The 22410-nt window shown below is 31.3% G+C and overlaps 1 protein-coding gene and 1 pseudogene across 1 annotated transcript in view; one reads left to right on the top strand and one right to left on the bottom strand.

Annotated features, from left to right (window-relative positions):
* LOC118607837 overlaps positions 1-9147 on the bottom strand; it is an 86928-nt gene extending 77781 nt beyond the window's left edge. Inside the window, exons 1-3 of the mRNA XM_036227200.1 lie at positions 9050-9147; positions 7203-8719; positions 2808-2897 (exon numbers count right to left, since the gene is read on the bottom strand). Of these exons, the coding sequence (XP_036083093.1) occupies positions 2808-2897; positions 7203-8719; positions 9050-9120 (1678 nt within the window). The 5' untranslated portion in view covers positions 9121-9147. The remainder of the gene's footprint in view (positions 1-2807; positions 2898-7202; positions 8720-9049) is intronic.
* Positions 9148-19808: 10661 nt separating this feature from the next.
* Positions 19809-19927, top strand: LOC118608231 (annotated as a pseudogene).
* The last annotated feature ends 2483 nt before the right edge of the window (positions 19928-22410 follow it).

Below are 22410 nucleotides of genomic sequence, written 5' to 3'. Positions count from 1 at the left end.
ACACACATAAACAAAATCAAAAATGGAAGAGAAGTTATAATGTATAACACGAAAATACAAAGGATCATACAAGAACACTATGAAAAAGTATATAACATCAAATTTAATAACCTAAAAGAAATGGACAAGTACTTAGAAAGATACAACCTTCCTAGACTGAATCACGAATAATTAGAAAATTTAAATAGACTGATCAACAGAAAGGAAATTGAAACAATCATTTTAAAAAACTCAAAAGTAAAAGTCTATGACCAGATGACTTCACTAAGGAATTCTACCAAACATTCAAAGATGATTTAATATCTATTCTTATCAACTTTTCCAAAAAATTAAAGAAGAGGCCATATTTACTAACTCATTTTCTGAGGCCAAAATTACCCTGATACCAAAACCTGGTAAAGGTAACACAAAAAAAGAATACTATAGATCAATATTTCTAATAAATACAGATGCAAAAATCTTAAACAAAATACTAGCAAATTGAACAGAACAATACATTAAAAAGATTATTCATCATGATCAAGTGGGGTTCATTCCAGGGACACAAATATGGTCCGACATACACAAATTAATGTGACACATCACATAAATAAAATAAAGGATAAAAATCATATGATCATATCAATAGATGCAGAAAAAGCATTTGACAATTTATAATTAAAACACTTAATAAAACGAGTATAGAAGAAACGTCCCTCATCATAATAGAGGCTATATATGACAAACCCTCAGTTAACATCATACTTAATGGTGAAAACCTAAAAATCTTCCGTCTGAGATCAGGAACAAGACAAGATGTCCACTATCACCACTCTTATTCAATATAGTGTTGGAAATCCTAGCTAGAGCAATAAGGCAAGAGAAAAAAATAAAAGGCATTCAAATAAAGAATGAAGATGTCAAATTGTCACTTTTTGCAGATGACATGATTCTCTATATAAAAAATTCTAGACTCCACCATAAAACTACTAGAAGCAATAATCAGATACCGTAAAGTTTAAGAATACAAAATAAACATAAAAAACCATGTGTTACACTAACAATGGTTTCAGAAAAAGAAATGAAAAAATCAATTCCTTTTGCAATTGCAACAAAAAGAATAAAATATCTAGGAATAAACTTAACAAAGCATGTGAAGGTCCTATACACTGAAAACTATAAGACATAATTAAAAGAAATTGAAGAAGAAACAAAATGCAAAGATATTCCATGTTCATGGATTGGAAGAATGAACATAGTTAAAATGGCCTTATTACCTAAAGCAATACACAAATTTAATGCAATGTTCATCAAAATCTCAATGGCACTTTTTAAAGAAATAGAACAAAAAATCTTCGGATTTGCATGGAATCACAGGAGACCCTGAACAGCCAAAGCAATCTTGAGAAAACAAGGCTGTCTGACTTCAAATTATACTGCAAAGTGACAGTAATCAAAACAGAATGGTATTCACAGAAAAACAGACACAGACTAATGAAACAGAATTGAGAATCCAAAATAAACCCCCAAATATATGAGCAAATAATTTTCAACAGAGGAGCCAAAAATATACAATAGAGAAAGAAAAGCCTCTTCAATATATGGTGTTGAGAAAATTGGAAAGTCACATGCAAAAAATAAAACCAGACTGTTATCTATTATTATATACCAAAATTAACTTAAAATTGATCAAAGACCTGAATATAAGATCTGAAACAATAAGTTTCATAGAAGAAAACACAGGTACTAAACTCATGGACCTCGGATTTAGAGAGGATTTTATTAATTTGACTTCAAAATAAATGAATAAGACTATATCAAACTAAAAAGCTTCTGCACAACAAAAGAAACTCAAAAAAGCAATGAGGCAACCGTCTGAATGGGAGAATATACTTGTGAACAATGTCTCTGATAAGGGCCTAATTTCCAAAATATTTAAAGAACTCATACGACTCAACAATAAAAAGCAAATAATCCAATTAAAAAATGGGCAGAGGACCTGAACAGACGCTTGTCCCAAGAAGACATACAAGTGGCCAATAGACATATGAAAAGATGTTCAACTTCAGTAGCTATTAGGGAAATGCAAATCAAAACCACAATAAGATATCACCTCACATCTGTTAGAATGTCTATCATCAACAGGACAAGTAGTAACAAGCATTGCAGAGGTGTGGGCAAAAAGGAACACTCATATACTGCTGGTGGGAATGTAAATTGGTACAGCCACTATGGAAAACAGTATAGAGGTTTCTCAAAAATTTAAGAATAGAGTTATTATATGACTCAGCAATTCTTCTGGGCATCTACCTCCACAATTTTCAAATATTTATCCTTAAAGTTATATGCGCAGTGATGTTCATTGCAGCATTATTCATCATAACCAAGACATAAAAAAACGATGAAATACTGCCATTCACAACAATGTGGATGGATCTTGAGATTATGTTTAATAAAAAGACTCTGGCAGTGAGAATCAAATGAGCTTCCTTGGTAGACAAAATGTCATTTATGTTATTATAACTTGTTGGTGGGTGAAACAAATGAGTTTTGTGGATTCAACTGGGAGAATCTTGTACCTAGTTTATACTAGACTTCTCTCCATATGCTTTTTTCCTTTATTGATTTAATTTTATTGTATCCTTTCCCTATAGTAAAATCATAGCCCTGAGTACTACTCTATGCTTATTCCAGTGAGTCCTTCTAGACAATCATTGTACCTGGATATTGTCTTGGGTATCCTGCTATCACAAGTTGTGGTTTAATTTTTTTCCAAATATTGACAGAATATCTAAAATTCTTAGGCAGTTTCTATTCAGTATACTCACCTCTGTTACCAGTTCGTTGCACAGAATATTTTTCTTCAGTTTTTTTACGTTGGCCAAATGGAGGTGACAGGAATACTGGCCTCCAAAAACCTATAAACATATTAAATGTACTAAATTACTTTGCAATTGCCAATGAAATAAGATTGTAGAAAAGAAAAAAATATATGATTCTTTAGTGGAAAACGTTTCTGATACTATTTTCCTCAAATATATCTATTAGTAATGATGATCTTCTTCCCAATATTCATGAAGTTTATTAAAGCAATATTGAAAACTAAGTTAAAAATATTTCACCATACGGGTAATGTATTTGTCTCATATAAGAATTCAGCAGGTTCTCAGTTAACTCTCCAAAAAATCTGTAGCCAGTTCTTATCCTAATACATGTACTGTTTAGTATAAAATTGGCTAAAAAGCACCTATTAGGATGACTACTATTAAAAACACACAAAATAAGAAGTTTTGGTGAAGATGCAGAGAAATTGGAACACTCGTACACTGTTGGTGGGAATATAAAATGGCACAGCCATTATAGAAAACAGTATGCCAGTTCTTCAAAAAATTAAAAAAGAATTATCATATTATCCAACAATTCTACTTCTGAGAATATATCTAAATTAATTTAAAGCAGAATCTCAAAAAGATATTTATACAATATTATTTTTAGCAGCATTATTCACAATAGCTAAAAGGTGGAAGCTACCCAAATGTCCATCATTGGATAAATGGATAAACAAATTGTGATATACCCATAAAATAAATTTTATTTAGCCTTAAAAGGCAAAGGAATTCAGATATATGCAACAACGTGGATTAACCTCAAGGACATTATAGTAATTGAAAAAAGGCAGGCACGAAAAGACAAATGCTATATCTGAGATACTTATATGAGATACTTAGTAAAAATCATAGACTAGAATGGTAGTTGACAGGAACTGAAGGAAGTGAGGAATGGAAAGTTATTGGGTTTAATGGGTATAGAATTTTATTCACAAGATTAAAAAATGTCCGGAGATTGGTTGCACAACAGTGTAAATGCATTTAACACTACACTGTATAATTAAAATAGTTATGAAGGGATAAAGAAGTTCAAATTAGTAGTTGATAGATGGTCACAGGAATGGGGAGCATTGTATAGGGAATGCAGTTAGCATTAATATACTGGCTAGGTGGAGAGCCAGAGGAGAGAAAGAACAATTAGAGAGATCATTTTATAAACTATATAAATATCTAACCAATGTACTGTATATTTGAAACTAATAAAATGAAATTAAAAATATATAATATATTTTATGTGATGTATATTTTACAACAATTTCTTAAAAAGAAAAAAAATATGATGAAGTATGAGGCTGAGGGGATATGGATATATGTTCATTCCAGACAGAATGGAGATAGTACTTGGTGTAAAAATTTTAAGTGCAACATAAATTCTAAATATCATTATGATTTATAAGGATAGAAGTTGAGAAAATTAGTTAATATCATCAATTATCTCTGGAATTTTCTCATAAAGGGATTTTGTAAAAAGTATAAAATAAAATTAAGGTGTTTTTGCAATGTTTTTGCAAACATTGACCCTATTATCATTTAGGGTCTATAGTCACAGGAGCAAAGAGATCTAATTCTGTCCTTGGAGATGTAGCAAAGCCACTTTTCCTCCCATCTATTTACTATAAGATGGCATAGAGAAGGGACAGATACAGTATAAGTTGACTTCGAGAGTACTATATTGCTCATTTGAGAGTAAACATGAGATAAGTGGCACAAATAGCACTTTTTTATACCCACAGTCTTTGGTTTAATTTCTAGGATTTAAATAGTCAGATTTGGCCTGGCAGTTTATTTATGATATGCAACAGCTGAGGGTGGGTGAAAGCAGCTACCAAATTTTGGTTTTATGTTTATAAAGTCATCCACCTGAGTACTGACTATCTACTAATGCATATTTTATAGTAATAATAATCCAAAAATTAGATAATTACAGTATAATTGCAAATATTTAAAATATGCCAAAGACTTTTATAAATAAAAGTATATCCAGAGATGTAATAATTTGACTAATTTCATGTGGAATATTATTTTCTCAATTAGATTATAAACTTCATGAAGTCACAGATGTAGTTGAGGTAACATTAGACTAAGTGTTTCTATGCTTCAATTTAGCCACTAATTATCTATTTAGTGAAGTAGTCTGCTTGAGTCTGTTTCCTCGTTTTTGAAGCAGGTACAATAATGCTATAATGTAGTAGTTCTTTTTATTTTAGAAGATCTTGAGGTTAGACAAGAGTTGAGATATAAGTAACATAATTAAAGTTCTTAATTAAGAACTCAGACTCTGGAGTCTGATAAACCTAGAGTCAAATTCCAGGACAAGCCACTTGAACATTTTTTCTCATTGTCCTCACTTATAAAATTGGGATAGTACATACCTTTGTTAGAGCTGAAAGGCAATCTGTCTTCCTGTCTAAAAGCACAGACTTTAGAGCATGGTTTCACATCCTGACTCTCATTTGTTGTGTTTTCTTGGTTAATTATATAATTTCTTTGTGCCTCATTTTAATCATTGGTAAATTAGAGGTAATAATAGTGCCTACCTCATAGGTTTGTTGTGAGATTTTAATGAATTCATCATACATGTAAAACTAATAAACTAATACTAATTAATTACTACTAGTGAATTGGTACTAACAAATTAGTAAATGTAAAATACTTAGAATGGTTCCTAACAGTGCTATATAAAGCTTAGCTATTATCAGTATAGGAAGATAACAACAGTGAATGAGATTAGATATAATAATGCATGTAATTTGTATATCATAGTGCTTGATAATATCAGAAGCTATTATTATTTTTACATTAATGGACTTCGAAAGGTTGAAAGGTACTATATATATTTAAGGTATTATACTTTTGTATATTTAGTATAATATATGTCAGCATATAGTGAGCATTCAATTGACAAAATTTTACAAAACATATCAATAACAGTGAAGTTGAGTTCCTGAGAAGTTAGTTAAATTATTTCATGGGACTTTCATCAGATGGTATTTGAAAATATTAAAAATTGAAGCTGGATGAGAATGTGAATCTCCATGCTGATGAATGAAACTCTACAGGATATTAATATTATCTTGTTATAACAGGACAATATTGAATTAAAGGAGAATTAACTTAGTGTTGCTAAGTTCAAAACCAGTGAAAAAAATTGTTTTAAGCTTTTTCTCCTCTCTTCATAAAGGTAACGTACATTTTTCACCACCTCATCAATGTATTGCTTTATAAGAGGATCTCAGAAACTAACTTCTCACATTACTTAAACCTTTCCAAAAGAATTACATTCCTAAATAGAAATTTAGATGGTTTTTCTGAGGGAATAAAAATAATCAGATGAATATTTTCCTTTGATTTTTCCGATAAAACATCACACAATTATTCCATCTGAATTAATGGCTCAAGGATAAATCTACATGTCTGACAACCAGGGCAACCTATAGATAACACTTTGTATTAATAAATGTAAAAAAACTATATAGTATACTTTATTTTTATTAATTCAATAGTTCAACCTACTTAAAAGCATACGACAAGGAAACGTCAGTATTGTATAGAACACATTTCAAGACTTGTGCAGAAATAGCATATGAAAATAGAAAATATTGATTGTACTTTTAATTTACATTATTTTACTGAAGCATAGAACTTCTTGTCATAATTTCCAAGGGAAAGTTTCTTACCAATGTTTGCAGAGCAAGTTCTTAGTTTTCTTTTTGTGCTTTGAGTTGTAAAAGGTTGTATGGAAAATGACTAACATGAGGAAAAACACTATGAGTTGATAATAGTTCCTTTATCATTATAAGCATGCCTTCATAAAATGGCTTAAGAAATGGAATTTCCTAGTATATTATTTACTATGATAAAGTAAATATGACTAACAAAGTAGATGCCAACTTTTTATTGAAAATCACGGAGATTTATAACTTTAAGAGAAGCAAGATAAGTTGAATGTTCATAAAGTTAGGCTTGGATACTTCATTTTGGAACAACTAATAATGAGGCAAAAGTTTATGAACAATCTTATTCACCTATTCCAGAATATAGGAGATAAATTCAACATGTTAATTAGGCCAGAATAACCATCTTTGTTAATAATTATTTAACTTTACTACTTTTATGATGAGGAGATAAAACAGATAACTAAAGAGAGGCAATTTGCCTAATTTTTAAAAGAGCATTGAAAATCTGGAATAAAAAAGTCATTTTTCCTTTTAATTTCTGATGAAACAATCTCAAGTCCAAATCTGTTAATGCTACTGCCATTCTGGAAGTGTCATCATGCCAATAATTAAACTTATAAACAAGGTATTTTCAAAAACCACACACATTTATGCTTACCCTGGGGACGATTATCCTTTCTGCGAGCACCAAGCCGTTGTGCTTCATTTTCTGAGTCAAGGTGGTGTCTTATGTTGTCTGTTACAATCCTGTTATCTTTTTCACCTTCAGACTCTATGGCATATTTTTCCTGCTTTTCATCCATTTTAAGTCTCTCATTTTCAAATTTTATCAGACGCTGTTCCCTCTCCATTTCCATCATGTGTCTTTCACTTTCAAACTCATTTGGATATCTTTCATTTTCAGAATTAGCTCGATATATTTTAGAATTAGAGTCTATGTGATGACATTCCAAATTATCCCAGTGTTTATGAAGGTCAGCCTGACATCTTCCAGAACTACCCTGAAGTCTCACAGACCTATGTTGATATCTTTTAGAGCTCTCCCAGAATCTAACATAGTTCAAGTCCGACTGTTGTCTTTCAGAGTCAGTCCAGAATCTTCCAGATTCAGACCTGAAGTCTATCCAAGATTTTTCCAAGTCAGAGGCACTTTGGCACCTTTCAGCCTTCATCATGTGTTTCACAGAATCAGAGGACATCCCTAGGCTTTCAGAATCTAAGTCCATTGTTTGTCTTTCAGACCAAGAATCCATCCAGCGCCCCTCAGTGTCAGTGTTCAACTCTAATGTTTTAGTATCTGTGAGACATTTCACAGCTGCTGAGGCTATCCCATATCTTTCTGAGTCTGAGTCAATTCCACATGGTTTAGAGTCAGAGTCTATTATTGTGTATCTCTTATATCTAGTCTTTTCCTGGTATTTTTCTTTCCCTAACAGATGTTCCCCAGATGCAGAAGCTGAGCCCATTTTATTTCTTTCCTTGTCTGAGTCTATCATATATATTTCAGAAGGAGAGAGCATCCAGTGTTGTTCACTATCCATCAATCTTTTTTCAGATTTCATCAGGCGTTTTATAGAATCTGAGGCCATTTGGCATTTTTCTGCCTTCAGCAGGTGTTTTATAGATGCAGAAGCCATGGGACATTTTTCTGAATCTGAGTCTATCTCAGGTCTTTCGTTGTCAGAGTCCATCACATATTTTTCAGAGTCAGAGTCTGTCAAGCATTTTTCTGAATCTGAGTCTATCCAGTATTTCAAAGAGTCAAAGTCCGCCTGGCATTGTTCACCTCCCAGTAGGTGTTGCTCTGACTCCATCAAGTCTTGCACAGAACCTGAAGCTATCTGGGATTTTTCTGATTCTAGCAGATGTTTCACAGAGACTGCGTCCATGGGACATTTTTCTGAGTCTGAGTCCATTCCCCAAAATACTGAGTCAGAGTCTTGTGAATGTTGTTCTAAGTCAGAGTCTAAACCAATGCCTCTATCAGAGTCAGAATCAATCACACATTTTTCAGAGCCAGAACCCAGCAGGGAGGTGTTACTTTCAATTATTAGTAAGTCTTGAAGACTTCTACAGTCCAAAGAACCAGCTGAAATTTCAGAACTTTTTGTACCAGAAAGTTCTGTTTCAGATTTGTTTCCTTCATCATGTGGCATCATAACTGCACCTTCATTACTTAAAGAAAAGACAGACATGAATACTTTTAAAATATTCATCAAACGTCAGCAAATACATCATTTCTATGTATTGGAAGAATATCAGTATAGGTAGATTTTATACTCACATTTACCCTGATAGTAACTGTCTTCCAACACACCTGAAAGTAATTGACTAGCTAGGACATTTACTAGCAATGTACTATCTTCTTGTCCATATCCAATCAATACATAATTATTTTGGAAATTAATATCATATTAAAATTTAGTGAAAAATAAAGCTATTTTTTTATATTCTACTCCAAGTTAAAATTGTATGTATGTAGACCTGATTATCAGTGAGGCTTACCTTGGAGTGCTGACCCTTTCTGGAGAAAAATTTTCAACTCTGTCAGGTACTCTTTTATTTGGAAAGGACATATCTTGAAATACAGGTTCATTTGAGGAACTAGTTATAGTTATTGGCTGCAAAGAAAAACAAATCACTAACAAAATCATAATTTCTCAGTCGCAGTTAATGTGAAACAGCACACTTAGGCATTTTGATTGAGGGGAGGATGTCACTTCATTAGCTGTACATCAGCACTGTATCTGTGCTTAAGGGAAAGCCATAGTGAGAATCTTTTCCAAAGTAAAACTTCAGAATGTATATTCAAGTATAAGGGCAGACATGACAGACATATTATGAGATGTCTTCCTAGCCTCTACTTTTCCATGAACTAATGACCATACACAAATGTTGCTTTGATACTATGTTACTCAGTCCTTTGCTTCTAGATAACTGTAATTTGACCTAAATTGGGGCAATCAGATTTTCTTCCTGGAGATTTAGAGTTCAGAAATTTTTTTCTGCTGGTTATTTGAAATCGGGACAGGTGAACTCTGCCACTATGGAAACCTAATGTCTGTCCTTTGCTTATAAAAGTAGAAAAGGGCCGATGCGCATACAGTGTGAAGAATAAAACAGCTATACATAAAGGAAGTAGAATGAGATCATATGTTCCTAGTAAAACAGATAGAAATTACGCGCGCACACACACACACACACATATGTATGTATGTGTGTGTATATATATATATATATATATATATATATATATATATATATATATATATATTTTAACCTGGGTTCCTGATTCCAGTTCTTCATAATTATTAGCTCTACTTTCTGTCCTTGAATTCTCCAAGGTAATCATGACCATTGACTTAAGTTTTTACCATTCATTTTTTCCTCACCTAATAGGAATGGGATTTTGCTCCTTTCAACCAAAAGGACTGTCACAAGACATTAGAATTATTATTAACCTCAAAGTGGAACATACATAACAAGCATGTCCTTTAGGCAATAAAGGAGTCCAAGGACAGAACAGGAAGTTATGAATGATCGAAATGAATATTACCTATGCAAAGAGATTTGTTCCATGTTCAATGAAACATGAACAAAAATAACAGACTTATACAGTAACATGTGGCCCAAAAACGAGATAAGAAAAAAATACTCCATGAGTTTTAATATACTGTCAAATTGACTATGATAAAAATTTTTGAATTTCCTTTCTCAGCAGATAATTTCTCTTAGCCCATTGTCTAAGAGAAAACACTCACTGTAAAAACTGGTAAAGACAAAAAATATAAATAATTGATGGATACAAAAGAGAAAGTTAATGTTGATTATATGGCAAAGCAACATGAGATATATTGAAACTTTCGCATCCTAGGGGAGATAGATAGCAAATAATTTTGATGTTCTTCTAAACATTGATCTGAAAAGTACAAATACTTAGAACTTTTTTGACTCCTATTCTAAAATAATAGTAATGGCTTTTTATAATTGCACCGTCACTAGTTTTCATTATTTTGAAAGTTGAAACAAAAAGTAATAGACGAGGAAAAATATAAGTAAATTTTATTTAACTAGACATATTCTACACTTCATCAAATACTATCTGCTTTCATAAATTGGTAACTAATATCCTTTCATGTATTTGATTTATCAGGATACCTGGTTTCCTGTGGAACTATACAGAAAATGTTTCTACTCTGCAAAAGAACCTAGGGCAGCTACACATTCTACTATAGTGAAAAAAAATCTAACAGAAAATACAACAAATATGAAAATTACATTGGTTATTTAAGATTGACATACTACCTGAAGCTTTGGGGATTTTGACTATATAAAAGCTTTATATTTGCCCTTTGGAAGAAAAAAGTAAATATCTTCCTCAGAAGGAATACTTACAAAGAGAGTTTCAAAAGGTTCCACAAGGTTTAAATGTTCTTCCTAGTAACACCTCTTTCCAGAGGTGAGGCTTTTGAAATAAACATATTTTTGTTAATTATGAAACTTTAATTAACATCAAATAAGGGAAATTATATTTATGAATTCATTAATCAGAACTGTTAAAACTAATTTCTCTTTATTTCTAAGACTATACTTTCCTGAGAATTGTAATTCTGTACAGTACTGAAAAGTTCTTATTGAGAGAAAAAAAAATTGATGTGAAAATCAAATTCAACTAGATTGTTAAATAAATGTCTCCACCTAATGAATCTGTAAAAAGTTGCTCTCCCTTTCTAGACAATTGGTCTTTTCCTCTAAAGAATCAATTTACAGTTTTACACTGTCCACTAAACTGATTTGCAGTTAATTCTGTAAAACTCTGTGCAAAGGTTTATATGTTCGCCTCTCCTTTATTTATATCTGATTTTTTATTGTATCTTATATAGAACTCAGTTATAATTTCATTTTATAATCTTAACAGATTACTTCAGTCATTAAGATGAAGAAATTCATTAGATAAATTCCTGATCTGATGATAACTATGATATACAATTATATCCTAAATAACCATTGTTCTGAAAGAAATAGACCCATGGAGTATATAGGCCTCAGAGTCTGACATAACACCAAGTGAACTCCAAGATTCATAAGGAATGTGAAGATAACAAAAAGGTTCCATTAATGACCTATATTATACTTTATAGAAAGTTTTTTCTCCATAATCTTTTTTTTTGAGTAAAACGTATCATTGTATTACTAATGTCAATCTTTAATGCAATTATGGGGAAAGAAAACAATAGCATGTGATTTGAAAAGTTTTAACAACTATAGGAATAAAATAGGCAGTTTAAGGGGAGTAGAGAAAGAATAGGGCAAGGAGCTCCTTTACTTTCTAAAGGAAGTAAGGCCCACTACTAATGGGATTTAGCTCTTTAATGGTCCTTGTTTTTGTAAACTATCCCTACCATTGTACATTAAACATTTCCCTAGAGGCTTACTTTGGGAAAGTATCACTCCTAAGAATGTCCATTTGCAATTTAATGTCAAGGAAAGAATTTAAAATATCCAAGTATTCTCAAAAAGCACCCTAAGAAAGTACAGTGCAGTTTAAGAAACAGTGAGCTAGATGAGGGGCTGGCAAATTCTGGGCTAAATCCAGCCAACCCAACTATTTTAGTATGACCCAAGAGCAAAGGAAGATTTTCACATTTGAAAAATGTAAAAAAAGTGAAGTGCCTGTCTTGGGAACATTGCCCCTCCTCCAACTCCCAATACTATAAAATCAAACCTATTGCTAACATTTTAATGAAAGCTATAGATAGTAATATAAGAACTAATGAAATTAAGGGAAAAGTTCATAAGAGAAATATTATCTTTGAATAGACTTTATGAAGTGATTTTATCTTTTTTACCTAATTGTATTATGGGTAAAAAAATTATCTGATTGAGGAACATTTCCCCTACTAAGTATTATAAAATGAAAGGCATATTAATACATCCTTCTAAGAATATTAACTGAACATGCTAAATAGAAATTAGTAAGGTTGTTTGAACCCACATAATCTGGAATAAAAACTAGAGGCTTCTATCAGGGGGTGACAGAAACAGATTAGTATTTTTAAAAGCTTATATTGCATCAAACAATAACTAAGAATAAATTTAAGCAAGGAAATAAAAGACAAGTACTTAGAAAATTATAAGACATTATAAGACATCGAAGAAGACAAAAATAAATAGAAGCAAATACCATGCTCATGGGTAGGAAGAATTAGCATCATTAAAATGTCCGCACTACCCAAAGCAAACTATAGATTCGATGCAACTCATATTAAAATACCAATGGCATTTTTCACAGAGCTCGAAACAAATAATCCTAAAATTTATATGGAACCATGAAAAATCCTGGATTAGCCACAGCAATCTTGAGAAAAAAGAACAAAGTTGGAGGTGCCATGCTACCTGATATCAAACTATATTGTAAAGCTATAGTAATTGAAATAGCATGGTACTGGCATAAAAACAGTCACATGCATCAATAGAATAGAATACAGAGCCCAAAAATAAACCTATGCCTATATGATTATTTAATCTACGACAAAGGAGGCAAGAATATACTATGGGTAAAGACAGTCTCTTCAATAAATGGTGTTGGGAAAACTGGACGGATACATGCAAAAAATGAAACTATATCACCTTTTTACACAATATATAAGAATAAACTCAAAATGGATTAAAGAATTAAATGTAAGACTCTTAACCATAAAACTAGAAAAAAATAAGCAGCAAACTCTCTGACATGACTCTCAGTAATATTTTTTTCTAATGCATCTCCTCAGGCAAGGGAAACTAAAGAAAAAATAAATGAATGGGACTATATGAAACTAATTTTTTTTCCTTAGCAAAGAAAACCATCAACAAAACGAAAAGATAATTTACTGAATGAAATGTTCTCCAATGACACACATCTGATAAGATGTTAATAGCCAAAATATATTAAGAACTCATGTGACTTAACACACAAACGCAAAATAATCCAATTTAAAAATAGGCAAAGGACCTGAATAGACGTTTCTCCAAAGAGGAATGGCCTACGCATGGCCAATAGATATATGAAAAGATGCTCAATATCACTAATCATCAGAGAAATGTAAATTAAAACCACAATGAGACATTACCTCACACCTGTCAGAATAGCCAACATCAATAAATCAATAAACAACACGTGTTGAGAAAAGGGAACCCTCATGTACTGTTGGTAGGATTGCAAAGTGGTGCAGCTACTATGGAAAACAGTTTGGAGGTTCCTCAAAAAATTAAAATGAGAACTACCTTATGACCTAGCAATTCCACTTCTGTGTATTTACCTAAGGAAATTCAAAACACTCATTCAAAAAGATATATGAACCCCTATGTTCACTGTAGCAGTATTTACAATGGCCAAGATATGGAAGCAACCTAAGTGTCCATGAATAGACAGTTGGATAAATAAGTGGTGGTACATATATAAAATGAAATATTATTTAGCCATAAAAATGAAATCTTACCATTTGTGGCAACATAGATCAATCTAGAGGGTATTATGCCAAGTGAAATAACTCAGAGAAAGACAAATATCATATGATCTCACTTATATTTAGAATCTAAAGAACAAAATAAATAAAAACAAAACAAAACAGAAACAGACTCACAGATACTGAGAACAAACTGATAGTTGCCAGATGGGAGGTCTGGGTGAAAAAGGTGAAGGAATTAAGCACAAATTGGTATTAACAAAACAGTCATGGGGATATAAAGTATAGCATAGGGAATATAGCCAATAATATTGTAATAAATATGTATAGGGACAGGTGGGTACTAATCTAATAGGGAAATCACGTCATAAATTATATAAATGTCTAACCACTATGCCGTATACCTGAAACTAATATAAAATATTATTGAACATCAACTGTAATTGGAAAAAAATAGTATACCATGTCACATGGAAAAAAAAGAGATTGGACAGATAATATTTTATGTAGTTTAGTATTAAGGATTATGATAATAGAGGGCATAATTTTTCAATTAGCTTTGCATTAAAGTAGCAAAAAAAAACTAGAGCACAAGAATAAAGAAAGAAAATAAGGAGAACAGACAAGGAAACTTCACAAATTGGTTGTTTTTATGGTTAATATAACATTTTAGAAAGATGTCTAAAAGGAGAGCAAACTATTAGGCCGGAGGTCCATGATTAGAGGAGATAATTTACAGGAAAAGTGATTAAGGGAAAGGAAAGCATCAATGTTAGCTAGTGGATGAGAAAATACAGCAATAAATCCAAGAAAAATTAAATCAGCTGGACAATGCAGAGAGAGCCACAATACAAAAAAAAAGGTAGAATGGGAGAAAGGATTGCATTGTTTTGACTATAAAAATGAGAGGATCTAAGAATATAAGAGAAAAACTAGAAGTAGGTTCCAGTCAGTAGGCACAATGCTTATGTTGCTTCTGGTTGCCCAGGCAATAGGAGTCTTTTACTCATGTTAATAACAGTATAATGTGGAAAAACCACATGGCAAATATAGTCACGAGTAATTAGAGATGGAGTCACCCCTTCCAGGGAGTTTCCTTGAGGAAAGGATAGGTAGAAACTGAAGTGGATATATGTGAGAGGTTGTAAAGAAAGCGGACTTGATTTACATGTGAAAGCAGGAAGCTGGGGACCTCTGTAGAGTGTCTGGTAAAGTAAATGTAACCAGTTAGTTGCTTCTGCATGTTGCCTCTGGATGCACCCTGCAAGTTCATCTGGGAATGCAGAATCCAGACAGCCAGGCCTTGGCTAGTTCGCTACTCAGAAAGTGCAAACATTGATTTTTGATATAGAAGGAAAAATCACAATTTATCAAATTCACCCTGCTTTTCTTAAAATATGTAAATGGCATTTTTGTTTTCTTTTTACTGTTGCTCTGTCTCCCTAGTTACTTAAAAATTCTATTTATATATTTAACTTTTTTAATTTAGTGAACAGATTGACATCAGAAATTTTCTTTGTTATTTGAAGATACTTTCAACTACTTTTCACATATTATGAAATACATTTAAATGAAATGTTTTACTATAAAAATAAAAATGAAAGATAAATAGCTTATAACTTGGATATTTTCTGTGCTTTTATGTTGTATATTTTGTACCCCATCTTCTCTAGGACCTGAGAGCCATTTCTTAAAATGCAAATGGTGCTTGCAGTTTGGATAAATGAAATATCTTGTTTGTGATTTCTGTTTGTGAGATCTGTTTGTTTGTATATTTTATGTATAATCTGGTATTCTCTACCTCCTTATGGTATTACTAATTTGTAAAAATAATACTATGCTTAATTGGATTAAAGGAATTAAGCACTTACCTTAACTTTAAAAAAACTATAATAGAAACCAACTCAAATGTTTTTCAGGATCATGTGATTTGGAAAAATATTTAACATTAATGCTGGTTTGAGTGTGGTTAGATTAGACCGGTACATCTTTAGAGTTGTCAATTTTAAATATAATATTTTACCTGGATTTATAGAAATAAGTTCATGTAATCTCTGTTGAAAAATCTGTCAGCAGAAAAGTAGCATGGGAAAATAGTTTTCATGAGTAATCTAAACATAATTGTTAAGGGCTAATTTAATAGATGTAAGTATAATAAAAGGATTTTTAGCTGAAATTTTAGCAAAAATTATATAGTATATATACTTAAAAATAGTTTCCAGTATTTTTTGGTAATATGAAACTTTAGTTTTACTAAGTTAAAGTAAACGATATAAATTATTAAATATTTAGATTATTTCCAAATAATATAAAAAATTGAAATAATTAAGTGCTAAATTAATTTAAGTTCGCTTACTTTTGGCTTTATATTATAGAAGAATTAAGATAAATTTTGATCTGTTAATAAATATGTGTTGCGGTTTTTTGAAGAAGTATGTTTCTAAAATTGTGAACTATATTTGCCAATAAAAGTGTCTGTGTTTCTAGAGGTTATAAAATGTATTAATAAATTTGCTAATATAAATAATATTAATTGATTATTTTTATTTTCACTAGAAATTAAAGTTTGTAAGGGTTAAGATGTCTAAGATAAAAGAAAATAAATATATGTTTTTAGTAATAGAAAGTATATAGTATGAAGATACATTTTGAGGGAATCAGAGTGGTTTGTCCTAAGCTTGTTATTTATGAATAAGTAATAAAAGACAAATTCAATTGGACAAGGAAAGTTATAGAAGGTTAATGAAAAGGAAGTCCTGAGAGGAAATATTATATGTGATTAAGCTGAATAAGACTGGAATGAAGATAATTAAGTGAATTTAAATATCAAAAGTAAGCTGATGCAGAATTAAAGTTTGGTTCTCTTTCACTTACAAGGAAAAAGTATTCTTGTATTATTGGCCTGCTTGTGATAATATATTGTGAAGTTTTCTGCCTAGAAAGCAGAGTCTGTGTTTTTTCAAGATACTTTCCTGTGCTTATGTTATCTTGCCCTTGATTACTTAAGAAAACAATCGTCTCAATAATAAGAATTAAAGTTTTGCTAACAATTAGGTAACATATATTTGTGCTTAATATCTTTTATTGTTACTTTGGTTAAATGAACAATTTATAATTGATTGACAGTAATCTGTGATCTTTTTGGTAAAGTGTCTAACCTTCGATTTGTCTGACAAACTTCCCAGGGTACAGGTTTTAATTGGAGACTTTTTTCTTAATCTTGAAATGGCTTTGGGGTGTTCCAGAGGGCCTCTGGAATACCTGGAAAAAAATTGTTCTCTGTCTTTATAAAAGAGAAATATGAAACTAACTAGGCTTATTCAGTATGTTAAATTGCATGGGAAACATTATAAATTACATGATCATAAACTTCTAGAGTATATTGTATGGGTAAATATTGTTAGTATAAATGTTCCAAAATTGTATGAACTTTCCAAAATTATTATCAGTCCTGATATAATGTTATTATTTTTAATTCTAGTTGCTATCTTAAAATGTTGTGTGTTACAGAGAAAAGCAAACTTCTTTATAAATTTCATTGTAGAAGATCTTTAACCATGTCATTTTAATTCTTTTGTCATTTATTGACAGTTATTATTTTGCTCTGTTACTTTTACAAAAATGTTTCATCTTCAGAAAGATCCATAGAGTGGGCTCTATGATAAAATATAGGTTTCAGAGAATAGATTTTGAAATCATACCTTGAAAATGAAGGAAGGTTTATAAAACTCTAAGGAAAGACTGGATTCATAAAAATGCTAACAAATGATCAAGATAAACAAGAATTAATTACATGGGACTAAATGACCTGAAAATCATTATCATTTTTACGATATTGTGCTTGAAATATTGCTGATTTTTTAAGTTTTTTCCCAGATATAAGGAAACTTGTTTCTGTTAAATATCTCAAATTTAGAGCAATTTGGTGAATTATACCTCTGTAAGCAGAATTGAGACACCTATCTTTTTGCTCCCTTTCTTATCCCCCCAGAATTTGGAAACTCTTAGTGAGTTTTCTAATTTTTATGGCAATATGGTTTGCATAAGTTCAATAAGAATCAATTCTATTTGTAGTAGGACACAATTAGAAGTTGGTTTTTATTACCAAGGATTTGACTGCAATATCATGTTTTAGGCACACATACATAGACTCAGATATGACTAGACAGTTTTAAGAAATTAAGATTGACATTAGAAGTTAATAAAAGCCCCTTGGGAAAACAGTCCGATACCTTGTTTATAGGGTTCCCAAGAGCCTTAACAGGTATATAAGGAAGGTCACTTTCTGGCAGATGCAGAGAACCTCAGGATATTTCGGGGATCTCAAAAAAGAGGAATTAACTCATATCTAAAGGTATTATAAGCACTGTTTGGTGGCAAGTTTGAAGCTTGACCTCTTAGCCTCAAGAGATTGTTAAAATTCAATCTGTAGATCCCTTATAAAAAAAATCCAGCAAAGCATATTTGAAAGACCCCATATGTATGATCGATTGCTATTCTTGTTATATTTATATAAATAATCATGCCAAATTTATTGTAACTAGACTTATATTGCAAATAAATGAGTCTTAATTTGTTTATCTTTAGTAAAAATGAGGGTAGTTTTATAGAGAAAAAATTATGTTTCAGTAGAAACTATAACAAACACTTGTGGATATTAAATTTTAGTCCTATTAACTTCTTCAAGGATCTTGTTGTTTAGCTGTAAACTGAACTGTATCCTGAAGTTTTTAGTTTCCTCAAGTATTTGGCTGAATCTCTCTGAGTTAATGTTTTCGTTTTTTGATTTGGAACTTTTGGGAATGAAAACTGCCTTTTTCCATGAGCCTTGTAACTGCAAAGTGCAGCTAGATGATTTGATATAAACTTCAGAGAAATCATCACAACCCATGTTTAAACAATCTCCTTGACTGATGTGTAAGCCACTGAAAGTTTGTCTGGACACCTGATAACATCACCAGAGACATTTCAAACTACAAAAGATACCTCAAGCCTGGCAACTACAAATCTTGACTAGTAGCTCTCCAGGCTCAGAAAACCATTATACTGGTTTATAATTTGTTCTAATCATTAATCTTTTTTTTTCTTTTGTTTCCATAGAATATACCTCTTTTTAGATACCTAACTGCTCGCAGTGATCTTTTTAGTTGGTTGCCAGCATGGATAAGTTTGTTAATTAGAAAAAAAAATATTACAAGTTGGTGTAGTAATTCTACTTTTGTCTCTTTCTTAGATTACTTTTATAATCTTTAAATGTCGTACCTGTTGCTTCTCTGAATTATGTAAACCCATAATCCAAGCCCTAGCTAACATTATGCTTGCACAACAGATTGAAATAGATACCTATACATTTCCAGAAAAAGTTACTCTTCAAGAAAATTAAAGATCCCCATCAATGGTTAACCAATGATTCTTCCTCTTTTTCCCCCTTCTCCCTCTCTCTCACTCCCTCTTCCCCTCTGCCTTGCTTGCTCACTCAAGCATGCTTGCACTTTCTCTCTCTCTCTCCCTCTTGTTACCCATAATTGGCTTAATATATATCTCATCACCTGAGGTGATTCTTGGACTTCCCTCCTCTGTGGGACATGACCTCATAGAAATAAGCCTTCCTAAAGTAAGCAGCAATATCCTGAACATAAAAGGGCCACTTGAGCATAATTAAAATCATGCGGATGTTCATTAGTGATACTCTCTATGAAATATCTTGACAATGTTGTCATCATCCCTATTAAACTCTTTTTTATTCACACATATTTTATTAAACTATTCTAAAATATATGGGAGATTAGTACTACTTAAAATGATCACAGATGTAAGTCTACAGCCATACCACCCTGAACAATCCAGATCCCATCTGATCTCAAAAGCTAAGCAGGGTTGGGCCTGGTTAGTCCTTCGATGGAAGACCACCTAGGAAGACCAGGTACTGTAAGCATAAAAAATAAAGGATTGTAAGCTGACAATGTCCTTACAATCTGTAAGGTCAACTAAGGGCTGCCTTGCCTAAAAAATAGTTATCAGATCTAAAAATGTAAGTAATTTTTTAAAGTTGCACTCCAAAGAAGAATAAACATTACAATGAGATAATTACTTTCTCTTGGTATAATTTTTTCATATTCTTTATATATATATAATTATTTTCTCTGGTTATGTATGACAATATGATTGAACTCTAAGTTCTATATAAAATGAGTAAGATTTTATTAAGCAAATATAACTCATTGAACTAACAATTCTCAAGTTTCCATCAGTAATACAATTTTTCAAACCTTCATAGTGAATCATGTTGCACTTTTACAAAATGTCTAGGAAAGGATACTCCAGAGGAAAAAATGAATTTATAATAGATGCCAAATGATCTCTGAGCAAGATTTATCTTAATAATTAGAGTACTATTCAATATTTGAGAATGTGAAGTACAAGTTTATGAATCGAAAAAAAAAATTATTTAATATAAAACATATTTATTCTCTATAAAAATTAAAGAGAAGCATCCTGATATTCAGGTTGGAAATTAAATTTTAAAATATAAGAAATCCATTAGAGTAGGAAGAACTGATAAAAAATTTCACATTACACTTTCACCTTGGGTTGTCTTCCAGCTCTGTCCCATTTTATTTATAACAGGATTCAACCACAGAGTTATGATTAAGAGCATGGGCTTTCAAATTAGACTGCCCTGGGTTTGAATCTGGACTCTGCTACTTATTACTGTATGAACATTGGCAAGTTACTTACCCTCTTTATACCTGTTTGCTTTTCTATAAAATTGGGATAAAAGAATTGATGAAGATTGTATGAGATAATGAATATAACTATTTAATACAATGTTTAGTAAATAACTAAGAACTTAATATGTACCCATTATTCTTATTAATCATGAAGTACCAAATTAAATTTAAATAATAATGTGTTTGAGACAATTTTTCTCTATGATAGTTTGATTGACTATTTACTAGTATTTTATTGAGTTAAATAATTAGTTTATTATTGGAAATAATAGGTTTAAAACTCTTAGTGGCATAAAGCATTCAGTTTTTGTTGCTATATTCCACTCAAGCAGATAATAGGCTATGTGACTCATGATTTGTCTGATATTATTCAGTATAACTTTTGCTTTTTCCAGTTAATTTCATTTACATTTATTTTGATGGGTTGTTATAATAATTATATAAATAACCGTCATCCACAAAATCAGACTTCACATTCTAGTTACTTCCTAAGAGCAGCTTTGTATTTTGATATAGTTAATAGATAGCAAATAGCAAGTATGACATACCATATGTTATTTCTTTAAGGCTCAGATGACTATGTTTTCCAAAATATAAATGAAAAAAAATCCTTTTCCACTCAAATGAGGCAATTCCAAATGAAAAGTATAATGCAGTAGTTAGAGTTCATAGATGCTATATTGGTGGTCTGATGTCACACGCATTAGTTCAACATACTTAACATAAGAGTTGTTCAATTGTACCATGCCACAGGTGTTCATGCTTTCTGGGACAGTTATTTGGTCCCATATTTCTCAGATGTACTCTTAAGAATTTAAGACTGATACACAAGTAACCTCTCCTACTGATATGTATGGCATGCTTTCAATTATATAATAACACTAGAATATGAGTAGCTAAAGACAAAAGATGTCTCATTTCCAGAAGTACAAAAGTGTAATTATCAGTTATGTATTGCAGTTGTGTTGATTCCATTGTTCAAAATTATGAGATTGTTATCCTAAGTATTTCATATTATGACTTTATTACAAATGCTGGTATATGTGCTGATTGAATTTGACTCCCTAAAATGAAATGTAATGTTTGTGATCACCTAATTAATAATTCACTCAATATGGAAATTACCATCTAAATTAAGGTAGAATCACTTAAAGCAAACGAATAGTTTTTTTTTTTTTTTTGGAGAAGAAAAGTTAAGCAGTAATAATTGGTAAATTTTCTATTTTTTTCCTCCATATGTTATAAATCCTGTAGTATCTCTGATAGAACTCTTTGTAGATTATAGAATAAGTTTATAAAATTTATAAAATCAGGCTTAACTTATTAACATAATATAGTTTTGCTACTTATCTCCTCATCCCTTTCTGTTGGTTCTTCTCTATTATTGGTTAGTAACAAGAAAGGCTACAGGGTAAGAGGATGACATTGAATGTAAGTCCAATATATTAAGGCTTGATATTTTGTAGAATATATAGGCATTAGGGAGCCACTAATCCTTCCTTCTACAACATATTACTTAAACTACACATATGAAAATCACTGTGCTGGATGCTGCAAATACACACAAAGATAAATCAAGCATGGGCCTACCATACATTTGCTATCACACAGGGTTATTGGAAGAACTAATATATTACTAGAAATAATAAATATCATAAAGAAGCTACAGAGAGGTGCAGCAGGGACA

The sequence above is a fragment of the Rousettus aegyptiacus genome, unplaced genomic scaffold (genome assembly GCF_014176215.1).
Source record: "Rousettus aegyptiacus isolate mRouAeg1 unplaced genomic scaffold, mRouAeg1.p scaffold_m13_p_9, whole genome shotgun sequence".
In the NCBI taxonomy this organism is placed as follows: Eukaryota; Metazoa; Chordata; class Mammalia; order Chiroptera; family Pteropodidae; genus Rousettus; species Rousettus aegyptiacus.
The sequence above is the reverse complement of the archived record's forward strand: the minus strand, read 5'-3'. Positions and strand labels throughout refer to the sequence as shown.